We start from the raw sequence: 25,178 nt of genomic DNA, 5'->3' as shown, positions 1-25,178 counted from the left end.
GGGGCCCGCCCTCTGGAAACTTCTTAGTGCATTTTGTGAATTGGACACGCGAGTACTTTGCATTGGAGGAACAAATGAAGGAGGCCGAGGACAAGTTGATTTCCTGCATATAGGGTCTAGGTTAGCCCTTTCCCTGTCCATAGAGGGAAAATATATCCCTGATCCTTATATTTCTGGAGACCCCGAGATGTGAGGGATGCAGTAAACGCTCCCAGAGTTCCTCTGGAGTGCAGATCACTTTTGCTGTCAAGCCGCCTTTCCCTTCCTCTCAATCCTTACCCCTGCCATATAAGGAGAGGCAGCTGCTAGGGGCGTCCCTAGGATCTAAAGATAGAGGCCCTTGTGCCTGGGACTCCAAAACCCACAGGGCAGCTGGAGTCACTATGGAACGGTGAGTTTCAGGCCGCCATCGTACCTTGCCCCTCTCCCTGCAGATTCCCTGCCCCGCGTCTTGTAGAAGCTGCTGATTCTGCCCGGATCCACCGGAGCGCTGGACTCCAGGTCTCTGTGGCTGTGGGTGAGAGCGGTGGTGTGCCCTGATTGTACCTCCCAACTCCTTCCTTCCCTTGTCTTTCCCCGTTCCTTCTCACCACCCACCCACTCCACCCACTCCCTTCCATCTGGTTCAGTGGCACCACCTTCGACTCTGTTGTCTCCTCCTCCGCCTCTCCTTATTGCCTTCAGACTTTTCCAAGCCCCACCTCCGCTCTCCTCAGGCAGCCCGCCCGGACCCTGTGGTATGACAGACCCAAATATGTTTTCATGGAGTTTTGTGTTGAGGACAGCACCGACGTGAATGTGCTCATTGAGGATCACCGCATTGTGTTCAGGTAGTGGCCTTCTCTGGAAGGGCCTAGTGTCCCGACTGTCCCCTCCCTCTTCCTACGCCTCAGCGTTACCGTCTCTTTAGCTGCAGGAACGGTGATGGAGTGGAGCTGTACAATGAGATTGAGTTCTATGCCAAGGTGAACTCCAAGGTGAGGGCAGGGTGACGATAGTCAGGCCTGGACAGACAGGCCGGCCAAGCAAGGAAACTGGGGGTTTATCCTAAAACCGCCTCTAAGAACGAGGCTGTCTGTCTGACAGGACTCCCAGGATAAGCGCTCTGGTCGCTCTATCACTTGCTTTGTGAGGAAATGGAAGGAGAAGGTGGCCTGGCCACGGCTCACCAAGGAGGATATCAAGGTGAGTGTGTGGGTGTGTGGTCTGCTCCTTCTGTGCCCCTTATCTGTGAGCTCCCTCTGGGTACCGAGGCACCAGACTCACATCTGGCTTTGGGTTTGCCTTCCTTCAAGTCAGTATTCTGTGAGTCACTTGGGTCCTGTATATTTCTTTTTTTTTTTTTTTTTTTTTTTTTTTTTTTTTTTGGTTTTTCGAGACAGGGTTTCTCTGTGGTTTTGGAGCCTGTCCTGGAACTAGCTCTTGTAGACCAGGCTGGTCTCGAACTCACAGAGATCCGCCTGCCTCTGCCTTCCCAAGTGCTGGGATTAAAGGCGTGCGCCACCACCGCCCGGCCGGGTCCTGTATATTTCATCTCCCAAATATATTGAGATTTATATATTTCCTCCCAGTCTAGACTGCATCTATCAGAGTTCATTGGGGGAAGTTTTTTTTTTTTTTTTTTTTTTTTGTCTTTTTTGAGACAGGCTCTATCTGTGTACCTAAGGCTGGCCCTGAACTTGCCATCCTTCTGTCTCAGCATCCTGAATGTTGACATTACGGGTATGGACATTTTTTGCCTGACTTTGTTGGGAGTCCGCTGCATATTTTCTTTCTTTTTTCTTTTTTTTTTTATTTTTATTTATTTATTTATTTATTTATTTATTTATTTATTTATTTATTTATTTATTTTGGTTTTTCGAGACAGGGTTTCTCTGTAGCTTTGGAACCTGTCCTGGAACTCCCTTTGTAGACCAGGCTGGCCTCGAACTCACAGAGATCCGCCTGACTCTGCCTCCCAAGTGCTGGGATTAAAGGCGTGCGCCACCAACGCCCGGCTTCCGCTGCATATTTTCTGTCCCATCTTTAATCCACCCTTTCCTTGTTCCCTGGGTGGTCTGTTAAACTTGCTTTGACTTTGTCAGTCTCGTTCTTGAGACTCTTCACACTCCAGGAACCTCTCTTCCGAAAGCTGAAAGTTGGCCACCTGGTGGCCGAACCTGGCTTTTACATTTATTTTAGTAGTTTCTTCACAGTTAAAAAAAAAAAAAGTTATTTTGAGCCTGGCGGTGGCGGCACACACCTTTAGTCCCAGCACTCAGGAGGTAGAAGCAGGTGGATCTCTGTGAGCTCAAGGCCAGCCTGGTCTACAGAGAGAGAGTTCCAGGTCAGCCAGGGCTACACAGAAGAACCCTGTCTTGAGAAACAATAACAACAACAATAAAATATTTCGAGGGGCTGGATAAGTGGCTTAGTGTTTAAGAGCACTGGCTACTCTAGGAGAACCTGAGTTCAATTTGCAGCTCTACCTGGTGGCTCACAACCATTTGTAAATCCAGTTGCAGGGGAGTCAATACTTCTGACTTCATGGGCACATGGTACACATACATACATGCAGAGAAAACATTCATACACAAAACAAATAAGTCTTAAGACATATTTTGATTGGCTACTGACATTCACAATTTTTTTTCTTTGTTTTTTTGAGACAGGGTTTCTCTGTAGCTTTGGAACCTGTCCTGGAACTAGCTCTTGTAGACCAGACTGGTCTCGAACTCACAGAGATCCGCCTGCCTCTGCCTCACAAGTGTTGGGATTAAAGGCGTGTGCCACCACTGCCCAACTAACATTCACAATTTTTCTTTTCTGAGACAGGATTTCTCTGTGTAAGAGCCTTAGCTGTCCTGGAACTCACTCTGTAGACCAGACTGGTCTCAAGCTCACAGAGATCCACCTGCCTCTGCCTCCTGAGTGCTGGGATTAAAAGCATGCACCACCACCGCCTGGCTTTTTTTTTTTTTGTTGTTTGTTTTTCAAGACAGGGTTTCTCTGTGGTTTTTGGAGCCTGTCCTGGAACTAGCTCTTGTAGACCAGGCTGGTCTCGAACTCACAGAGATTCGCCTGCCTCTGCCCCCAAGTGCTGGGATTAAAGGTGTGCGCCACCACCGCCTGGCTTTTTTTGTTTGTTGGTTTGTTTGTTTTGTTTTTCGAGACAGGGTTTCTCTTTGTAACTTTGGATCCTGTCCTGGAAACATGCACAATTTTTGACTGTTTGCTGACATTAAGAAATGTAGATTGTGGGGGCTGGGGAGATGGCTCAGCAGACAGCTGTGCTTGTTCCTGAGCCTGCTGACCTGAGGATCTGAGTTTGAGGCCCAGGTACCACATGGTGGAAGGAGAGAACCAACTCTCAAAAGTGTTATATCCGTTTGTGTGTAGTGACATGCCCCTCCCTGTAAATAAATCATAAATACATAAATGTGATTTTAACACTTTTATTGTAAGTCATGGGACTGGAGAGATGGTTTAGTTTTTAAGCTACTCATCCAGAGGACCCAGGTTCAATTTCCAGCTCAGAATAGAATTGTTTGTAACTCTAGGTCCAGAAGATTTAACACCCTTTTTGGCCTCTATGGGCACCAGGCAGGAGCTTGGTGCACAGACATTGGGTCAGACAAAATATGGTCAGGTGTGGTGGTACAAACCTTTAATCCTTACATGAGGATGAGGCTGAGGCAGGTGGATCTCTGTGAGTTGAGGCCACACTAGTTTACAAAGCAGTACTAGATCTTGAACACGAACAAACATAAACAAAATAAAACAACAAAACACCCCACCCCCGATGCAGACTATTAGTTAAAGATGTGTTACATTTGTTTATGCTGTGGAATATTTGTTTAATGATGCAAAGATGGGTTGCATTCTTTATGTTGCATTTGTTTAACCCTGAGAAGCTGTGATACTTTGCCTGCCTAAAACACCTGATTGGTCTAATAAAGAACTATACGGCCAATAGCTAGGCAGGAGAAAGAATAGGTGGGGCTGGCAGGCAGAGAGAATAAATAGAAGGAGAAGAACGTGAGAAGGAGGATGCCAAGGGCCAGTCACCCAGCCACCCAGCAAGACATGAAATAAGAAGGAAAGAAAAATATACAGAAATAGAGGAAAGGTAAAAGCTCAGAGGCAAAGGGTAGACAGGATAATTTAAGAAAATCTGCCTAGCCGGGCGGTGGTGGCGCACGCCTTTAATCCCAGCACTCGGGAGGCAGAGACAGGCAGATCTCTGGGAGTTCGAGGCCAGCCTGGTCTACAAGAGCAAGTTCCGGGACGGTCACCAAAGCTACAGAGAAACCCTGTCTCGAAAAAAACCAAAAAAAAAAAAAAAGGAAAAAGAAAAAAAAAAAAGAAAATCTGGCTAGAAATAAGGCAAGATAAGGCTGGGCATTCAAAAGTAAGAATAAGTCTCTGCTTATTTATTTGGGAGGGAGCTGAGTGGCGGGCCTCCAAAGAGTAAAGAGTTAAAAAAGCTACACTCCCCTCAAAAAAATAAATATTTTAAATGTCTATGTATGAATATTTAATTTTCTCTTGAGACAGGGACTTAGGCCGAACTTTATTTTGCTATATAGCTAAGGATGATCTTGAACCCCTGGTTCTCTAGGCTTCACCTAAAAAATACTGGCATGATTGGTTACAGCATTACACCTGGCTTTAAATTTGGGCACTTTGGAATATGGTCCTCACTATTGATAGTCACATTTTTCTTTGAGAAGTCAGCTCACAAACAATGACATGGAGACTTTGGAGACTTATTATTAATTATAAAAGCTAAAACAATAGCCAGGCGGTGGTGGCACACGCCTTTAATCCCAGCACTCAGGAGGCAGAGGCAGGCGGATCTCTGTGAGTTCGAGGCCAGCCTGGTCTACAGAACTAGTTCCAGGACAGGCTCCAAAGCTACAGAGAAACCCTGTCTCGAAAAACCAAAAAAAAAAAAAGCTAAAACAATAAAAACTGAAGAGATATCTCAGAGGTTAAGAGCACTGGCTGCTCTTCCAGAGGGCCTGAGTTCAATTCCCATGGTGGCTCACAGCCATTTGTAATGAAATCTGGTGCCCTCTTCTGGCCTGTAGGCACACATGCAGACAGAAAACTGTATACATAATAAATAAATAAATCTAAAAAACAAAAACAAGGGCTGGTGAGATGGCTCAGTGGTTAAAAGCACTGACTCTTCCTCCAGAGGACCCAGGTTCAATTCCCAGCACCCACATAACAGCTCGCAGCTGTCTGTAACTCCAGTTCCAGAGAATCTGACATCGTTATACCAATGTGCATAAAATAAAGTTAAATAAAGTTTAAAAAAAAAAACAACAACAAGCCGGGCCATGGCGCACGCCTTTAATCCCAGCACTTGGGAGCCAGAGGCAGGCAGATCTCTGTGAGTTCGAGGCCAGCCTGGTCTACAAGAGCTAGTTCCAGGACAGGAACCAAAAGCTACAGAGAAACCCTGTCTCGAAAATCCAAAAAAACAAAACAAAACAAAACAAAAAAACAAAAAACACCCCAAAACTGGAGAGATGGCTAGGCAGTTAGGAGCACTGGCTGCTCTTCCAGAGGTCCTGAGTTCAATTCCTAGCAGCCACATGATGGCTCACAAACATCTGTAACGAAATCTGGTGCCCTCTTCTGGTCTGCAGGCAGACATACAGGCAGAACACTGCATATTTAATTAACAAACAGACAAATAAATAAATCTTTTTTAAAAATTAATTATGAAAGCTAGGCCTTAGCTTAGGCTTGTCCCACTAGCTCTTATAACTTAACCCATTTACTTTAAATTATGTTCTGTCACCTGGTTCGTTACTTCATCTCTCAGCAATGCCCAAGCTGCTTCTTCCAAGGCTGACCAGCGACTCTGTCTTCTTCTTCCCAGAGTCCTCTCTGCTCAGAAGTCCCACCTATACCTCCTGCCTAGGTTTTGGCCGTTGAGCTTTTTATTACACCAACCACAGCAATACATTTTCCCACAGTGTACAAATACCCTGCAACAAAGGGCTGCCTCTGACTCTAGGGAATACAGCTTATCTGTCTTGCTTGGTTGAGTTCTAGAATGTTGAGTTGCCTGCCCATCAGCCCTTGGAGGGTAGAACTCTGTGCTTTTTCAGACCTTGCTGTTCTTGGCTGTGTTTGGCACTAAGTAGATTCATGTTCTCTTGCTTCTGTCCTTCCTGCCTGTGACACCTATGCTTCCTCTTGCAGCCCGTGTGGCTCTCTGTGGACTTTGATAACTGGAGAGACTGGGAAGGAGATGATGAGGTGGAACTGGCTCAGGTGGAGCATTACGCAGAGGTAGGAGGCACCTCTCCCTGCTGCCCCTCTCAATCGTTCTGTGTCTGTCTACAGGCAGCCAGCTGGGGAAATCATCAGGGCCGGGCGGGGCTACTGAAACTCCCTAAGCAGACCACTCCCTGGTGCTGATATGCTGTATATTTTATTTGTTGTTTATTTAGCAGAAATAAGAGCAATAAGTATTAGTGAAATTTAAAAGAGAAAAATTAAAGATATATTATTTCATTTATTTATTTTTGAGAAAGGGTCTTAACTATGTAGCTCTGGGTGGTTTGGAACTTGCTATATATAGACCAGTGTGAATCTCACAGATATGCACTTGCCCCTATCTCCCGATGAAAGGTGTGGGATTAAAGGTGTGTTCCACTATGCCCAGCGTTGCTATTTGTAGTTTTGTGTATGCATGTGTTAGATCACTTGAGGCTGGAGTTACAGGTGGTTGTGAATTGTCGGCCCATGGGAGTTGGGAACAAAATTGAATCGTCAGGAAGAGAAGCAGATGCTCCTAGCTGTTGAGCCAAATTTTTAAAAAGGACTTAAACCGGGCGGTGGTGGCACACGCCTTTAATTCCAGCACTCAGGAGGCAGAGGCAGGCGGATCTCTGTGAGTTTGAGGCCAGCCTGGTCTACATAGTGAGTTCCAGGACAGTCAGGACTGTTACACAGAGAAATCCTGTCTCGAAAAACAAAACAGACCAAAAACTTAATACATTTTATTTGTTTATTTGGGAGGAGCAGGTGCACACATGTCATAGAACCCCTGTGGAGATCAGAAGACAACCTGCGGGAGTCTGTTTTCTATTTCTAATGTGTAGGTCATAGGGATTGAACACATGTAATCAGGCGTGGCAGCAGGTGCCTATTGATACTGAGCCATCTTGCCTGCCCATATTAATAAAATTTCACACAACTTCACTTGCTGTTTGCAGAGTAGTGCCTACATTCTGTAAAAGGTTTTTGGTTGTGAGCCTAGCCTTTAAGGGCTGAGCCATCTCTCCAGCCCTAATAACTCTATAACTCTCTCTCTCTCTCTCTCTCTGTGTGTGTGTGTGTGTGTGTGTGCTGGAACTGAAGGAATGTGCTACCACTGCTAGGCTATAATTCTTGTTCTCATCTATGATTCTTTTTTTAAAAATATTTATTTATTATGTATACAATATTCTGTCTGTGTGTATGCCTACAGGCCAGAAGAGGGCACCAGACCTCATTACAGATGGTTGTGAGCCACCATGTGGTTGCTGGGAATTGAACTCAGGACCTTTGGAAGAGCAGGCAATGCTCTTAACCACTGAGCCATCTCTCCAGCCCTCATCTATGATTCTTTGTGTTTTTCTTTCTTTTCCTAACCTAGAAAAGTTCATGGGAATCTAATACCAGTCAGAATAAAATTCATACTATAAATCACTTCTTCCTGATAAACAACACCTGCCATGTGTTATTTAGTTTTAGAAGACCAGAAACTCCTTAGTTCAAATTGTAAAAGGACTAACAGACCCCCCACTTAAATAGATAAGGAGGTGTTTTCTGAATATTTTTAAATAGACTTCTTTTTCTTTGTGAGACAGGATCTCTCTCTCTCTCTCTTTCTTTTGAGGCTGGGTTTCTGTGTTTAACTGTGGCTGTCCTGTAACTCTTTTTTTTTTTTTTTTTTGGTTTTTCGAGACAGGGTTTCTCTGTGGTTTTAGAGCCTGTCCTGGAACTAGCTCTTGTAGACCAGGCTGGTCTCGAACTCACAGAGATCCGCCTGCCTCTGCCTCCCAAGTGCTGGGATTAAAGGCGTGCGCCACCACCGCCTGGCTTGTCCTGTAACTCTTGTAGACCAGGCTGGTCTTAAACTCACAGAGATCTGCCTGCCTCTGCCTCAGGAGTGCTGGGATTAAACGTGTTCAATTCCACTATCCAGCAGGGTCTACTTATGTAACTGAAGCTAATCTTGAACTTTTGATCCTCCTGCCTCAGCCTATGAGTACTGGGATTATAGGCCTGTGATACCACACCCATTTTAAATCAGTATTTTTAGTCATTTTCATCTTGGTTTGTTTGGTGTTTTGATTTTTAATTTATCATGTGTATGTATTTGTGCTCTAGTGAGTTTATGTGTCCCATGTGAATGTAGCTGCCAGAGAAGGCTAGAGAGCAGTAACTGCTTGATTTGGGTGCTGGGAACTGAACCTGGTTTCTAGCAGTAAGTGCTCTATAACCACTGAGCCATCTCTCCAGGCCCTGGCTCTTTTGATACAGGGTCTCAGACAGCCCAGACTGGCCTTGAAAACTTAGTAGGTAGCCGGGCGGTGGTGGCGCACGCCTTTAATCCCAGCACTTGGGAGGCAGAGGTAGGCGGATCTCTGTGAGTTCGAGGCCAGCCTGGTCTACAAGAGCTAGTTCCAGGACAGGTTCCAAAGCCACAGAGAAACCCTGTCTCGAAAAACCAAAAAAAAAAAAAAAAAAAAACAAACTTAGTAGGTAGTGAACTGAGGCTGGTCTTGAACTCCTGATCTTCCTGCCTTCACTTGTTAAATTCTAGTATTTAACTTACTAGGGTACCCAAAATACCCAGCCTGAGATTAACTGTTGTCAGCTACCATGTGCATGCTAGAAACCAAACTCAGGTCCTCTTCAGGAGTAGGAAGTGCTCTTAACTGTTGAACCACATCTCCAGTCCCCCTTATTTGTTATGTCTACGGTGTTGGCACCAGACCTCATTACAGATGGTTGTGAGCCACCATGGGGTTGCTGGGAATTGAATTTAGGACCAGTGGAAGAACAGTCAGTGATCTTAACCTCTGAGCCATCTCTCCAGTTGCCCCCCCCCGCCATTAATTTTTAAAAAAGGAAATCATCTCAAAGAAAGAAAGAAAGAAAGAAAGAAAGAAAGAAAGAAAGAAAGAAAGAGAAAGAAAGAGACATAGAAGAATATCAATAGACTTTTCTCCGATTAATGGCTGGGTCTGGGGGCATTGTCCTGTCTCTACTAATATTCAGACTTCTTTTTTCTCATCTCTCACGACTGTGTCTCTCTTCCCATAGCTTTTGAACAAGGTCAGCACCAAGAGACCTCCCCCTGCCATGGATGATCTAGACGTAAGTAATGCCTTTCCTAGATCCTTTGGTTTCCTTTTAGCCTTTACAAATGACCCATTAGAGTTGGATACAGCTCAATGGAAGAGTGCTTTCCCACCATGCAGGAGGCCCACCCTCCAAAAAGGAATAGAAGAAGTAACACAAACAAAAAGAATGTGTATTCCAGCCGCCTTTAATCCCAGCACTCGGGAGGCAGAGGCAGGCGGATCTCTGTGAGTTCGAAGCCAGCCTGGTCTACAAGAGCTAGTTCCAAGACAGGCTCCAAAACCACAGAGAAACCCTGTCTCGAAAAACAAAAAACAAAACAAACAAAAAGAGTGTGTATTCCGTTCTTTAGCACACAGCAGTTCTCTGCATGTTAACCGAGTCTGCATTTCACACATGAGGTTGAATTTCAGCCTCCCCCTTCCTCCTCCCCATCTTAGGACAGACCTGGCTCTGATGAGGGTCTTTGCCACTTTAAGGAACAATAATAATTCCACTTGAAATTCCTGGTGGTTCAGCTCATTATCCAAAGTCAGACTCCTTTGGTCTTAGCTTCCTAAGATTTGTGACTTAGGATTTTAGGGTTGCAGGGGTGGGGTGGGGTAGAGGTGTGTGGGGGGTGTGAACAGCATCATTGAAGGTTACCATAGCAATGAGCGATGCTTTGTCTTCTCTTTTCAGGATGATTCTGATAGTGCGGATGCAGCAACTAATTAGGTTTCTGTGACAGCAGAGCTGGGGAGGAGGCTGTAGCTACCTTCTGTCGTATGGAAAGGCTATGGTGCACCTTCATCAACTGTTTTGCTATGCATCAAGATCCACTGAGACCTCCGAACTTTTCCAGAAGCTTTTCTTCCTTCCTTCCTTCCTTCCTTCCTTCCTTCCTTCCTTCCTTCCTTCCTTCCTTTCTTTCTTTTCTTTTTTTTTTGCCTTTCCCTCCATGGGTGTTGTATGTGCCCTGCTGGATCTTTCTTTCTTTCTTTCTTTCTTTCTTTCTTTCTTTCTTTCTTTCTTTCTTTCCTTCCTTCCTTCCTTCCTTCCTTCCTTCCTTCCTTCCTTCCTTCCTTTTTGGAGACAGGGTTTCTCTGTGTAGCTTTGGAACCTGTCCTGGAACTCGCTCTGTAAACCAGGCTGGCCTTGAACTCACAAAGATCTGACTCCTCAGAAGCTTTTTTTTTTTTTTTTTTTTTTTTTTTTGGTTTTTCGAGACAGGGTTTCTCTGTGGCTTTTTTTTTTTTGGAGCCTGTCCTGGAACTAGCTCTGTAGACCAGGCTGGTCTCGAACTCACAGAGATCCACCTGCCTCTGCCTCCCAAGTGCTGGGCTCAGAAGCTTTTTTTTGTTTGTGTTTGTTTTTTGTTTTTCGAGACAGGGTTTCTCTGTAGCTTTGAAGCCTATCCCGGAACTAGCTCTTGTAGAACAGGCTGGTCTTGCCAGAGTCCACAGAGATCCACCTGCCTCTGCCTTCCGAGTGCTGGGATTAAAGGCATGTGCCACCACCGCCTGGCAGAAGCTTTCTTAAGGGTCCCTCTTTATGCCACAGGTCTTCCTCCTGGTTGCTCCAGTGTGGTCCTGCATTGGCTAGGAGGGAGGATGAGGTGCTGGCTGTTGGGGTTTCTGACTCTCATTGATTTGACTTAGAATCTGTGCTTGGGATGCTGGGGGTTATTTGGACACATGTTTCTATGTGGTAAAGCAAAGGCCAAAGAAGAAAGAGATTACAGTAAATTCTCAGAGTGTTGCCGTCTCTTTCATTCTGGCATTTTCCTCTCTTTTTGGGAAGCCTCATCAGAGACTCTGGCCCCTTTTGCAGTGGAGAGTTGTTACTGGCCAGGCTTGTATCCACGTCAGGGGATTTCATCTCACCCAGATAGACAGATGCCTGTCAGCCCTTGACCCTCAGCTTCCTGTACATCTCAGTGGTTAAGAGTGTGTAGTGTATGTTTCAGAGGACAAGAATTTGGTTCTTAGCACCCATACCAGGTGGCTCACAACCACCTGTAACTTAGTACACACACACATAAATAAAATATTTTTAAAAATCCAAATTATCATAAATCACAGGTTTCTGAGGTTTGTGGGTTAAATTTTTTCTCTATAGTTAAAAAAGTTACATGCTGAAATATTATGGATGCTAGTTTTAAATAAAATATTAACATACATGCCTTGTCTATATCTGTCCAGCCCCCCTTATTTCCACCTTCATGCGGCAGGGCTTCCGCAGTCCAAATTACACGGCCCCAAGACTGAAGAACGTCTCAGATCAAGTTGTAAATTTTGTTTTGTGGTCTTACGGTCTTAAAACGTTGACAAAACAAGACAGAACACCTGTAGTTAACAGTTTCAGTAAATTGGATCAAACCACGCCCCCTTCCTTTACGCTATCACGTTTGCGCAGAAACGCTTAAGAAAGTTTGTCCCGGGTCGCTCTCCGTCCTCCGCCCGGCTCTTCGGCGCGCGCTGGTCTCCAGGGCCTAGGTGTCCGCGATGGCCTTCCTGTGTCAGCGCGACAGCTACGCGCGGGAGGTGCGGCCTGGTGGGCGAGGGTCCTGAGACTGAAGGTGCCACGGGGAGGGAGGGGGAGGACCGGCTGCAATCTCGGCGAAAGCGGGCTCACCCTCGCCTTCCTCTCTGTTTCCAGTTCACCACCACCGTGGTCTCCTGCAGCCCCGCTGAGCTGCAGACGGACGCGAGCGGCGGCAAGAAAGAAGTGCTGAGCGGTTTCCAGGTGGTTCTGGAAGACACGCTGCTTTTCCCCGAGGGCGGGGGCCAGGTATACCAGGGGTAGCCTCAGCCCGACCCGCTCCCGGGGACCCCCACATTCCTATTCGCTCCTGCAGAAAATGCACTCGCTCTTCCTTAGCCTCAGTAAATCAAACTGTTAGTTCATTCAGCAATGTAGTTATGCTTATGTAGTCACGACACGCGCAGTGTGTCATATTTCAGGCGCTGAAGATAACGGGTGAACAAGACAGTGCCTCTACATACATCGAGTGCTTATTGCAGACAACCCTGTAGGCCAGGTGTAAGTCATAATAATGTCACCAGAAATAAAGCGGGGTCAAGGGAAAGAGTGGTGGGATGCTCTCCTCTGTGGAGAGCACTCTAGACTTCTCGGTACAAGCAAGGGAAAGATTTCAGGCAAACGGAATAACTGTGCAAAGGCCCTGAGGTGGGAATGAACGCGAAGGGTTTCACAGGGACTGAGAAAGAGGCTGCCGGGAGTTCAGAAGAGGGGGTGGCCTTCAGAGCCGACTTCTCAGTGCTCTGATGGAGAGCCTAGCTGCGGTGACTGAGAGTGGCACCATAAATTGGCATTAGAAGAGAGGTTTCACTAGCCGGGTTGACAGCATAAGCAGGGTTGTGAAGCCCGACAGACGAGCTAAATCTAAGTGTAGATAAAAAAATGCCGTGGTGCATGTGGAGAAGGAGCTAGAGACAGCTTTGGGAAGCTGAGTGGGGCTAATTCAGAGGGCCCTGGGGGGTGTACAAGGTTTATAGACTCCATTCGGGAAACCAGGAAACCAGTGAGCCATGGAGGATCTGAAGCAGAGACGTGGCTCAAGAGGATTCAGTGGTCTTGTGGGGGAGCCCCACTATTTTGTTTTTTTTTTGTTTTTCGAGACAGGGTTTCTCTGTGGTTTTGGAGCCTTTCCTGGAACTAGCTCTTGTAGACCAGGCTGGTCTCGAACTCACAGAGATCCGCCTGCCTCTGCCTCCCAAGTGCTGGGATTAAAGGCGTGCGCCACCACCGCCCGGCTATTTTTTTTTTTTTTTTTTTAAACAAAGGAAAACATTTAGTTGAGGTGGCTTACTTTCAGGGGTTTGGTCCATTATCATCATGGTGGGACATAGCAGCTGCAGGCAGACATGGTGCTGGAGAAGTAGCCACATGTCCTATATCTTCTCTCACAGGCGACAGGAAGTGGTCATCCGGTTTTATTTTGTTTATTTTTTATTTTATTTATTTATTTTTTTAAGATTTATTTATTTAGTTTACAGTGTTCTGTCTGCACATATGCCTGCAGGCCAAAAAAGGGTACCAGATCTCATTACAGATGGTTGTGAACCACCATGTGGTTGCTGGGAATTGAACTCAGGACCTCTGGAAGAACAGTCAGTGCTCTTAACCTCTGAGCCATCTCTCCAGCCCCTGTTTTGTTTTTTGTTGTTGTTTTTTTAAATCAGTTCCTTATTTTCCCACATGGAGACGTTCTGAACTGCTAAAGAAAAACCCTTGACCCTCAAGTATCTATAGAATGTCTCTTCTTATTTTTTTTTATTTGTTTTTTATCACTTCTCCTTGCCCAACACTATCCAAACAGAATAAAACTACAGGACTGAAATTAACAACCCATTAAAATTAGCAATAAGTTATGAAAATCATAAAGCTTTTTTAAAAAAAGTAATTAAGGGTAGTTAAATTATTATTCTTTTTTAAGATTTATTTATTTATTATGTATACAACATTCTGCCTCGATGTTTGCCCGCACGCCAGAGGAGGGCACCAGATGTCAGTACAGATGGTTGTGAGCCACCATGTGGTTGCTGGGAATTGAACTCAGGACCTCTGGAGGAGCAGCCAGTGCTCTTAACCTCTCAGCCGTTTCTCCAGCCCAGTAGTTAAATTATTTAAAGAATACAAAGTCCATACAGCTGGGGGTAAGGTCTCCAGAAAAGGCCCAGAAGGAAACCTCAGAGTTTGAAAAACAAAGGGAACACATGACATCAAAGTGCAGGCTAGAAAGTTCATCTCTTCTTACTTTTAAAACTGCACTTATGCAGTCAGGCACATTGCAAAAGTAACTTCAGATTGTGTTTTCTGTATTCTACTTCACAATTAGAAAAAAGTCATTTTGTTCCCATATCACAAACAATTTTTGTTGTTATAAGATTAAATGATCCAAAAATAAGAAGTCCAAACTGAAGCTGTTGGACCAAATTAAAAAAAAAACCCTACACTTAATTCATTTTATTTTTATTTATTTGTGTGTGTGTATGGGGGGGGAGGGAGAGGATTTGTGGGAGTAGGTTTTCTCCTACCTAGGTCCCAGGGATTGAAATCAGGTTTTTAGGCTTGGTAGCAAATGTCTTTAAGCCATCTTATCTGCCCTGAAACTTTCATATTACATACACATCACGTCCTTCAGGCTTCCCAGATCCCCCAAGACTGTTAGTTAGGTCTCATTAGATTTCATTCCTGTGCTGTGATCTATGTGTCTTATTTGGTGGATATCGTTTCTGTGGTGTCATCTATGTGTCTTATTCCCATCGTGTTATTTGGTGGATTTCTTTCCTGTGGTGTGATCTATGTGTCTTCCCGTCATGTTATTTGCTGGCACAGTCCATTGTGAACAGCTGGCACTTGATAGTTTCCTAAATGACGAATATCGTTGGTTCTAATTGTGACGTCAGTGCTGAGGACTGAGTGGTTAAAGGCAGGAGCACTCGGGTCACTTTAGAACTATTAATAATAGCCTCTAGATAATCTAAGGTGACAACAATGAGGACTAAAGATTTTTGGATTTTACTAGCATCTTCAACACTGTACTTCTTTCTGTTTTAATTCTGCTGTTCTGCCCTAAAGAACAGCATGTGTAGGTGTTGAGAGAGAGGACAGGAAATCCTGTCATAGAATAAAGCGGGTCCACCTCACTTGACATTGTCTCCACGTCCCCTAGAGCACTCAGTGCCCGCCTCTGAGCGCTTCCCCTGAGAGTGTCTTTGCATCTTGGGGTGAGACCTGCCCTAGTGTTGATGACTTTCTCCCCTCAGCCTGATGACCGTGGTACCATCAATGACATCTCTGTGCTGAGAGTGACCCGCCGTGGGGCCCAGGCTGATCATTTCACACAGACAGCTCTGTCCCCTGGGAGCCAGGTCCAGGTCCGGGTGGACTGGGAGCGGAGGTTTGATCATATGCAGCAGCATTCAGGTAAGGGCCAGGGCCGGGGACGCACAGGGAGGAGCCGCAGTGTCATGGTGACGGAGGTGGGGTTTCCGTTTTCCTACCTAGCATCAGCTTTGGTTCAGGCAGCAAACGATAAGTGTGTTGAAAACACCATGAACATTAAAGTCCTGGAAGAGCTATTCGCTCTTTCTCCTCCATTTTAGAAATATGTTTTATTGATCAGGGAGGGTATGAACATGTCACATTATGCCTGTAGTGGTCAGAGGACAACTTGTGGGAATTTCTTTCCTTCAACTGTATGGGTCCTGGGGTTGATCTCAGGTTGTCCGGCAACACCTTACTCATTGAGCCATCTTGCCAGCCCTTTCTTGTTTATGGGGGACAGTTTTCCTACGTGGCCTTGATTAGACTGAAATTCAATATGTAGATCAGGCTGACGGCCTGCCTCCTGAATACTGGATTACAGGCATGAGCCACCATGGCCGCTCATTCCTGCTGGTTGGAATGTTCTCACTTGATGTCTCTGTCTGGATGTCTTGTAGGTTCTGAGATTCATAATGTCCCAAAATGAAATGGGAAGGCCATTCTCTTCTCCTTGGGCTTACATGAATATAGTGTTGGGCATCAACATTTCCGCGGTCATTCAAATCGATGCCCCTTTTGGAGACACTGAGCCAAGTCAGGTGTCTTGATTATCCTCAGGGATCTTTCTCCTTTTGTCCACCCACGCAGTTGTCCTTGTCCCAGCCCTCGTCTTCATCCCTGTGGGCCTCTGGCTGATTTCCTCACCTCCAGTCTTGCTCCTTGCCCCTCTGTTTCCGTACATCAGTCCAAACAGCCTTCCTTTTCTCACATGGCGGCTTAAATACAGGGCCTCATGCCATAGAGCAATCTTTTATTTTCTCGCTGTACTGGAGATTGAACCCAGGGCCTTGCATGTGTTAGCCACACCCTCTGTCACAGTGCTATGTCCCGAGCCTCAGAACAATACTTTAAAAGAAGAAAATCAGATCATCTCAGTCCCTTGTGGTTCTGTGTGGAAAGCCATTCTCCTCACCGGGGTCTACAGCCCTAACAGGACTGCTCTTGTGCGTGCTTGGCATCACAGGGCCTCTTGGCCTCACCAGACTCTCCACAGCTTGCTGCCTGCACCCCATCACACTCATCCATTTGAACATGTTACTGCACAGATCAGGCCTCTTTCTTCCTCAGGGCTTTGACTGTTTGTTCCTTATGTGTCCTAGTTAATTTTTCTTTCTTTTTTTTTTTTAAAAAGATTTATTTCTTTATTATGCATACGGTGTTCTGCCTCCATGTATGCCCGCATGTCAGAAGAGGGCGCCAGATCTCATTACAGATGATTGTGAGCTACCATGTGGGTGCTGGGAATTGAACTCAGGACCTCTGGAAGAGCAGCCTGTGCTCTTAACCACTGAGCCATCTCTCCAGCCCCCTAGTTAATTTTTCTTCTTTTTTTTCCCCAAGACTTATTTATTTATTATGGATACAGTGTTCTGTCTGCACGTATGCCTGCAGGCCAGAAGAGGGCACCAGACCTCATTACAGATGGCTGTGAGCTACCATGTGTTTGCTGGGAATTGAACTCAGGAAGAACTGCCAGTGCTTTAACCTCTGAGCCATCTCTCCAGCCCCCTTTTCCTTTTCTTGTCTTCTCCCTTCTCATCAGTCAGGAGTGCAGCTGCATCTCTGACATTGAGGCCTGCATTCTGCATGTGGCAGATGTTCAGGAAACATCTGTCAAGTGAATCAGTGACACCCCAGCACTTCAGCTCAGATCCCACCTCTGAGGAGCTACTTTGCCTTGGCAAATTACTATGAAATAGCCCTGTAAAGCTGCTGGGAGAATTCTCATGATGATCCCCCCCTTCAGTGCTAGAAATTGACTTAGGGTCATTCACTTGCTTAGGCAAGCACTCTTCCACTGAGCTAGACCCCCAGCCCCTGGGATTTTCAGTCATGTATCTAAAATGCCTGGCAGTCCTTCAGTGGGAGTTTCTGAGCTGATGTCGTGGGGCTGTGTGGCTGGGCTTCTCAACTCGCTCCTGTCTCTTGCTCCTGCTCAGGACAACATCTCATCACAGCAGTAGCTGACCATCTCTTTGGGCTGAAGACGACGTCATGGTGAGTCGAGGCATGCTAGGGTGGGATCGGTCCCTGGCTCCCGCTCTGCTCCCAGTGATGGGTCAGGATAGGAAAATAAAAGGGCAGTGTTCAGAGTTACCCATCTTTTCTTCCTGAAGACCGATGGGTCATGGGAAGACCTTGTGTTTCTTAGGAGAAACTTGAGATGAGAGCAGGGACATCTGCCTGCCTGGGAAAGAACAGAGAGTTTAGAGCCCAGAGCTAAGTATGGTCCTGCCTCTGCGTGACTTTGGTCATGTTCCTTATGGTGCTGCATTTGCCAAATGGGAATGACACTCCCTACCTATGAGATTTTTTTGTGTGTGGATTCAATACAATTATTTATGGATTTTTTTTTTTCCTTTTTAAGATAGAGTCTTTCTATATCGCCCAGGCTGGCTTTGTAGTTTGAGGTTGGCCTGGAGTTCACAGCAGTTAGTTTCCTGAGTATGAGATGATAGGCACCCCTGCTGTTCTAGGAACATGAACTCGCTGGGTATTGGAAGGCAACCTTACAGCCCCATCCTCCTCCCTCTGTGTCCTAAGCCCTAGGATTACAGGCTCAGTGTGAACATTCCTCACGTACTTTCAGCTTGCTGTGTCCCTGCTGCTTTTCCTGGCAGGGAATTAGGGAGACTCCGGAGTGTGATTGAGTTAGACAGCCCTTCTGTGACTGCAGAGCAGGTAGCTGCCATTGAGCAAAGTGTCAATCAGAAAATCAGAGATCGGCTTCCTGTGAGTGTGCGAGAGCTGAGCCTGGATGACCCTGAGGTGGAGCAGGTGAGACGGGAGGCGGGCACCAGTGTCCACAGAGCGGCTCTTCAAGGGCTCCTCATCAAATTTCAGACAGCCCTGTTCCTTCCCCCTGTTCTAGGTGAGGGGCCGGGGTCTCCCAGATGACCATGCTGGGCCCATTCGCGTTGTTACCATCGAGGGTGTCGATTCCAATATGTGCTGTGGGACCCATGTGAGCAATCTCAGTGACCTGCAGGTAAGTGTGGAAGGGCTGTGGAGTGTGAGCCGGGTTGTTGGGGAGCAGACTGGGAGTGGCAGGTGAGTCTGATCCACTGTGGTGAAGTCCTAAGAACCACTGTGGTGTGTGTCTGTGTGTTACCCCCTTTGTGCAGGTCATTAAGATTCTGGGTACTGAGAAAGGGAAAAAGAACAAAAGCAACCTGATATTTCTGGCTGGGCACCGGGTACTGAAGTGGATGGAGCGAAGTCATGGGAGAGAGAAAGCGCTGACCACCCTGCTGAAGTAGGCCCCGCCCCCAGCCCCTGCTCCCCAGGCCTATACCCCCGGAGCTTAGCGCACCTGCGGGGTAGATGGGATAATCTACTACTCTGGAGGGTGAGGTGCTTTGGACAGCAGCTCAGACCCACACACAATGGTTTATTCCTCGGTATCCTCTCTCTCAGTTGCTTAAGGGACCCTTTGAATGTTCCCATCTTGAGGAAGGCGCCCCAGCAAGGAAAGGTTGTTGGTTGGCGCCACCCCCCCAACTCTGGAAGCACCTGGACAATTGGCCAGTCTCCATTAACCATTGTCTTCTAGGTGTGGAGCCGAGGATCACGTGGAAGCAGTGAAGAAGCTCCAGAATGCCACTAAGCTCCTGCAGAAGGTAACCGTGGGGAGTGGAGAGGGCGTGGGCTCAGTCAGGGAGACTCGGGACTCAGCCTCTAGCCTGGCCAATGTGTGGATTATGGGGAGGGGGGGTTCGAGGGCCGCACAGGAGGAGAGGGAGTGGGAATGGTGCCTCTGTTGTCTCTCACACCTGTCTGAGTTCTCACATCATTTCAGAACAACCTGAGTCTCCTCAGAGACCTGGCTGTGCACACTGCCCACAGCCTCAGGAGCAGCCCAGACTGGGGAAGCGTGGTTGCACTGCACAGGTGAGAGAGGAGGGGCTGGAGAGAGGCAGAGGGATGAGAGGGGCAGTGCACAGTGGACATGGGTTGCTAAGCAGCGCACTAGGCTGAATAGACAGCAGGAGCTGTGTTACTGGACTTGCTGGATCTGACTTTGTCGGCTTCATTAGCTCCTTTCCTGGCTTCCCTCACCATCTAACAGATCAGCCAGCATTTTGGAGATCCTTTGTGTGTAAACTACTGAGGCTGAGGGCATCTTCTCTATGCTGAGGAGTCTGGAACTTTGTGTGTTCAGATGGGAAGCGATGAGATCTGTCCGTTGTTGGCCTGGCTCCTTCTCTTGAGGCAGTGACACAGAGCTGCCTCATCCTGGGTCTCATATCTGTGTCCTTTGTTGTAGGAAGGAGGGTGATTCTGAGTTCATGAATATCATCGCCAATGAGATTGGGTCAGAGGTAAGAGGAATGAGAGAGTCCTCCTCTACTCTGCAGAGGCTCTGGGAGGTAGAACTGAGGGAGTCAGCTTAGCCTGAGTCCCTTCAGGTTAACACATGAAGAGCTGAAAAAATTTCACCCAGATTTTTTTCCTAGCACTAGCCACGACCCCAGCTCTGTTGTTAGGGAAGCTTGGAAGATTTAGATTTGTTTGCGGAGAGACCCTTGGAGGCCTCTGCCTCAGGCCTCACTTGCCTTTCTTCATCCCTATGGTCTAGCACAGGTGATTGCCAGGTTTCTTTTGCCCTTTTAAACCCTTTATGGAATGTCTCCCTGGGGCTAAAGTAATTCTGCTTTCTACACAGCACTGATTCTCTGAGAGCCGTGTTCTAGCCTGAGAGACATGTCTGTCAGCATTTATAATTTAAAGTGATAAATGCTGGAGGCAGAACCCATTACCTAAAGGGAATGAGACCTGCTTAGAGGTATTCAGGTAGCCAAGGAGCATAGTGGCTGGCAGATAGGGTGTCTGGTAGAGCAGAGATGGGAAAGGTGGTTGTGAGACAGTCAGCAGCCTGCTGCCTCCTCTTTGTGTCTAACCTCCTGACTGTTCTCATAAAGCTTTCTGGGCTAGAGTGAAGGCATCAGTGACGTCTCTGGTTTAAAGGGAGCTGCCTGTTCTGGACTCAGGAGAGTATGGGCCCTAGCGAGTTGACCCCGTGGTGTGCTCACCTCCTTGTCTTACCTCCTAGGAGACCCTCCTGTTCTTAACTGTGGGGGATGAGAAAGGTGCTGGGCTCTTCTTATTGGCAGGGCCAGCCGAGGCCGTGGAGACCCTGGGGCCCAGGTAATGTGGTACGGGCTCCTGCATAGTGGGTGGGGAAGTTGTGTCCTTCTGACATATTGATGCGGCCATGTGCTAGGAAGCAGGGCATCACATCCGTGATGGCCTTGGTTCACATAGGATGTGAGGCCGGCCGAGCAGGTGTGGGCTGATGCCAGCACTCCTCGTTTGATGGATTGGGGACCGTACATCTGCATTTGAGGTCTCGTAGTTAAAGTGGCAGAATGAGAATCAACCACAGGGATTTTTTGTTTGTTTTAAAGAAAATTTGATCCCTAGAAGTAGGTGTTAATGTGACCCTTCCTGGAGAATTAGAAAACAGCTGTCTCCTCACCCCAGACTGGGATTCAGCAACAGACCAAAGTCTTACATGGTGAGACAAGGACTTTTATTGGGGTTACTTACAGGAATATGGATGAGGGGTTATTTACAGGAGCAGAAATGGCTCAAAGACAGCTGTATCACCAAAGCCCACCCTAGCATGGGCGACAGCCCACAAAACTGCCCACTTCTTTTTTTTGTTTTTTGTTTTTTGTTTTTTCGAGACAGGGTTTCTCTGTGGCTTTGGAGCCTGTCCTGGAACTAGCTCTTGTAGACCAGGCTGGTCTCGAACTCACAGAGATCCACCTGCCTCTGCCTCCCAAGTGCTGGGATTAAAGGCGTGCGCCACCACTGCTCGGCTAAAACTGCCCACTTCTGTCTCCTGAGTGTGTACCACCATGCCTGGCTTATTTTCTTGTTTTAAATTACCTCCAGAGATATATGACTCCTGTTCTTTTGAGCATTAAAGTTTTCAGTCATTATTGGTGATAAGTAATATGTGTTCCTTGGAAACATTGAAGGAAAACAGTTATTTATAATGGAGATTCCTAACAGGCACCGTATGTGTCTGCCCTTCCCCTCCTTCCCTCCCTCCTTCCCTCCCTCCTTTCCTCCCTCCTTCCCTCCCTCCTTCTCCTTCCTCCTACTTGGTTTTTCTTCTTGTTTTTTTTTTTGGACAAGGTTTTACCCTGCAGCCTAGGCTAGTTTCAAGCTCTTGATCCTCCTGTCTCTACCTCCCAAGTACGAATCAATACAATACATCCAACAGTTTTGATTTTTGGATAGTCTCCGAAGCTGGCCTCAAACTTGCATCAGTCTCCTGCATCAGCCTTCTCTTGATTCCTAGAAATTGCCCTGTCTCCTTCCTCTAGGCCCTGAGGACTGCCCTTGATTTTGGACTTTTCACCAACCATCTCCTTAACTTTCTCTGTTCTCTAGGGTGGCTGAAGTCTTAGAAGGCAAAGGAGCAGGGAAGAACGGCCGCTTCCAGGGCAAGGCCACCAAGATGAGCCGACGGGCGGAGGTGCAGGCACTTCTGCAGGACTATGTCAGCTCACAGAGTGCTGAGGAGTAAGGGGCCCAGGATGCCCGTCCCCGTGACCACAGCAGTCTTTTGGACAGTAAAAGAGTGTCACCCAAAATGATTGTGTACTGTTGTTTATGCATGGTACTAATTCATTAACAGCTCTGTGGACAGTTTCTAACTTGGCTCCTCTTAGGTATAATCCCATGAGCGGAGATTAAATTAATGATCTAGGCTCTGTTGAAAGCTTCTTGCTCGTATAGTTGCTTATGGCAACAATGCTTGATACTACAAGACTTGACTCAGGCTGGAGAGATGGCTCAGAGGTTAAAAAAGCACTGACTGTTCTTCCAGAGGTTCTAAGTTCAATACCCAGCAACCACTTGGTGGCTCACAACCATCTATAATGAGATCTGATGCCCTCTTCTGGCTTGCAGGCAGAATACTGTACACATAATAAATGAGTCTATAAAAAAAAAGAAAGAAAAAGACTTGACCCAGGCCTCACCTCATTCAAATCTCCTTGCTTTTGTCTTTTTTTTTTTTTTTTTTTTTTTTTTTTTGGTTTTTCGAGTTGTCTTTGTTTTTTTGAGATAGTCTTTCAACATCACCCAGGCTGGCTTCTCACAATCCTAAATGCTGAGATTATGGACATAGACTTTGAGGTTTCAGGCCTGGGTTTTGTGTGTGTGTGCGCGCTCACACTTATATATGGAGACAACAGGAATTGACCTCAAGGCACTGTTTACTTTTAATTAATTTATTATTGCAAGAGCATCTCTACTGACCTGGAACTCAACAAGTAGGCTATGCTGGTCACTGAGTTCCAAGGAGTTTGTCTTTGCCTCCCCAGCACTGGGATTACACACACCACTATACCTACCTAAATTTTTTTATTATTTTTATTTATTTCTGTTTTTGGAGACAGAGTTTCTGTGTAGTCTTGACTGTCCTGAAACTCACTGTATAGACCAGCCTGGCATCAAAGTCACATAGGTGCCTACAGTTTTTTTCAATGCAGAGTTTTTCTGTAGCTTTGGAGCCTGTCTGAAACTAGCTCTTTTGGACCAGGCTGGCCTTGAACTCAAAGAGATCACCTGTCTCTTCTTCCCGAGTTCTGGGATTGCCGGGCGGTGGTGGCGCACGCCTTTAATCCCAGCACTCGGGAGGCAGAGACAGGCGGATCTCTGTGAGTTCGAGGCCAGCCTGGTCTACAAGAGCTAGTTCCAGGACAGGAACCAAAGAAAAAAAAAGCCGAGTTCTGGGATTAAAGGTGTGTGCCACCACCATCCAGCCTAATCTAACTTTTTAAGTACAGGTCCTAGGGATCAAGTCCTCAAGCCTGCAGAACAACTGCTTTGTCAACTGAGCTATTTCCCCAACCCTTGAGACTGTTTGTGCGAGTGCAGCTGTACGTGTGGATTCTCTCTGTGTATACACATCCGGAAACTTCAGGAGTCTCTTGTTTCTCCCATTTTACTGTTAACCCCATGCTCTCTGGCCCCATAGCTCCCGGGCGATTCCCCTTTCTGTCCCCCATCTCACCTGGGATTGTTGAGATCACAGATACATGCTGCTACCATGTCCTGCCTCTCTATATATATTTTTTCTTTATTTTTTCAAGACAAGGTTTCCCTGTGTAACAGCCCTGGCTGTCCTGGAACTCGCTCTGTTGAACAGGCTGGCCTATAATTGACAGTTATCTGCCTGCTTCCGCCTCCCAAATTCTCGGATTAAAGGCACGTGCCATCACCACTCAACCCTCCTTGCAATTTTGAAAACATGTATATTTTTTCTGCATGTGCGTACCAAGTGTGTGGAGGGTAGAGATCAACTTGGGTGAATCAGTTCTCTCTACCATGTGTCTTCTGGGGCTTGAGCTCAGGTTGACCCCATACCTTTCCCTGCTGACCCATATTGCCAACCCCACACCTGGCTTTGTATGTGGGTTTCAAGGATCAGACGATAAGATCTGAAATCCGGTTAGGCTTACACGGCAAGCATTTTTTCACCTACTGAGCCAGCTCTCCAGCCCCATGGACCTCTTACAAGGGCACCAGTCACATGAGGGCTCTGCCCCCATCACACAGTCATCTAAAGGCTGTAGCCCCCATACCGTCACTGGGGAGCTAGGACATGAGTTTTTAGGGGGCACAGCACTGAGACCAGAAAGGGTATAATAAGACAGTGGTGGACCGGGCAGCCGTCCTTGCTCAGCACCACGTGGCTGGACTCTGTTCACTTGGAGCATGAATGGCCAGATGCCTTATTCAGACTTGGTTTCGCTTCCAAGCTAGAGAGAAACCCTCCTTGGGGTGCAACCCTGGCTTACTGCTGAGGCACTTCCTGTCCTTCAGTTTCTTGACCTGAACTTGGGGACATGAACACAGTGTCCTGAGAGGGAAAGAACTTTGTGAAATAACTCAGTAAGGAAGAGGCATAAACACTGGGGCAGATGACATGAGAAGAGTAATTAGTTGTGTGAAGCAGAATAAATAAGCAGGTTGAACTTGTGATATCACTTAAGCCTGTCTGAGAGTTCTTTTAATTTTTATTTTCATTGATTTTTATTGAGCTCTACATTTTTCTCTGTTCCCCTCCCTGCCTCTCCCCTCCCCTTCAACCCTCCCCAAGGTCTCCATGCTCCCAATTTAATAACGAGTTCTTTTTTTAAAAAAAATATTTATTTATTTATTTATTTATTTATTTATTTATTTATTATGTATACAATATTCTGTCTGTGTGTATGCCTGAAGGCCAGAAGAGGGCGCCAGACCCCATTACAGATGGTTGTGAGCCACCATGTGGTTGCTGGGAATTGAACTCAGGACCTTTGGAAGAGCAGGCAATGCCATCTCTCCAGCCCCCTAATAACGAGTTCTTTTTTTTTTTTTTTTTTTTTTTTTTTTTTGGTTTTTCGAGACAGGGTTTCTCTGTGGTTTTGGAGCCTGTCCTGGAACTAGCTCTTGTAGACCAGGCTGGTCTCGAACTCACAGAGATCCACCTGCCTCTGCCTCCCGAGTGCTGGGATTAAAGGCGTGCGCCACCACCGCCCGGCTAATAACGAGTTCTTATCTTTTTCTACTTCCCATGTAGATTAGATCTATGTATGTCTCTCTTAGGGTCCTAGTTGTTTAGGTTCTCTGGGATTGTGATTTGTGTGCTGGCTTTATCCATTGTGTAAATTTACTACATTTTCCTTATCCATTCTTCGGTCGAGGGGCATTTAGGTTGTTCCCAGGTTCTGGCTATGACAAACAATACTGCTATGAACATA

At 46.6% G+C, this 25,178-nt stretch overlaps 2 protein-coding genes across 4 annotated transcripts; both read left to right on the top strand.

Moving 5' to 3' along the window:
* Positions 1-41: 41 nt before the first annotated feature.
* Positions 42-10,529, top strand: Ptges3l (prostaglandin E synthase 3 like). Of its 3 annotated transcripts, XM_057774088.1 has the most exons (8): positions 42-120; positions 435-501; positions 717-830; positions 911-977; positions 1,087-1,185; positions 6,202-6,291; positions 9,319-9,372; positions 10,039-10,529. In XM_057774088.1, the coding sequence occupies exons 3-8, from the start codon at positions 763-765 to the stop codon at positions 10,072-10,074; spliced, it is 414 nt and encodes a 137-aa protein (XP_057630071.1). In that variant the 5' UTR covers positions 42-120; positions 435-501; positions 717-762; the 3' UTR covers positions 10,075-10,529. The 3 variants fall into 3 exon arrangements, with proteins under 3 accessions (XP_057630071.1, XP_057630069.1, XP_057630072.1); XM_057774086.1 differs by lacking the exons at positions 42-120; positions 435-501 and adding an exon at positions 269-391; XM_057774089.1 differs by lacking the exon at positions 42-120 and having other exon boundaries at positions 270-501.
* A 1,212-nt stretch (positions 10,530-11,741) lies between these two features.
* Aarsd1 (alanyl-tRNA synthetase domain containing 1) lies at positions 11,742-22,135 on the top strand. Its single transcript, XM_057774085.1, has 12 exons — positions 11,742-11,882; positions 11,998-12,129; positions 15,132-15,291; positions 17,352-17,409; positions 18,033-18,189; positions 18,284-18,400; positions 18,537-18,667; positions 18,965-19,031; positions 19,211-19,302; positions 19,679-19,733; positions 20,465-20,559; positions 21,817-22,135. Exons 1-12 carry the CDS (start codon positions 11,844-11,846, stop codon positions 21,950-21,952), a joined length of 1,239 nt encoding a protein of 412 aa, XP_057630068.1. The 5' UTR covers positions 11,742-11,843; the 3' UTR covers positions 21,953-22,135.
* The last annotated feature ends 3,043 nt before the right edge of the window (positions 22,136-25,178 follow it).

This window comes from Chionomys nivalis, chromosome 7 (genome assembly GCF_950005125.1).
Source record: "Chionomys nivalis chromosome 7, mChiNiv1.1, whole genome shotgun sequence".
NCBI classification, from domain to species: domain Eukaryota; kingdom Metazoa; phylum Chordata; class Mammalia; order Rodentia; family Cricetidae; genus Chionomys; species Chionomys nivalis.
This window is presented reverse-complemented; position numbering and strand designations above follow the sequence as displayed.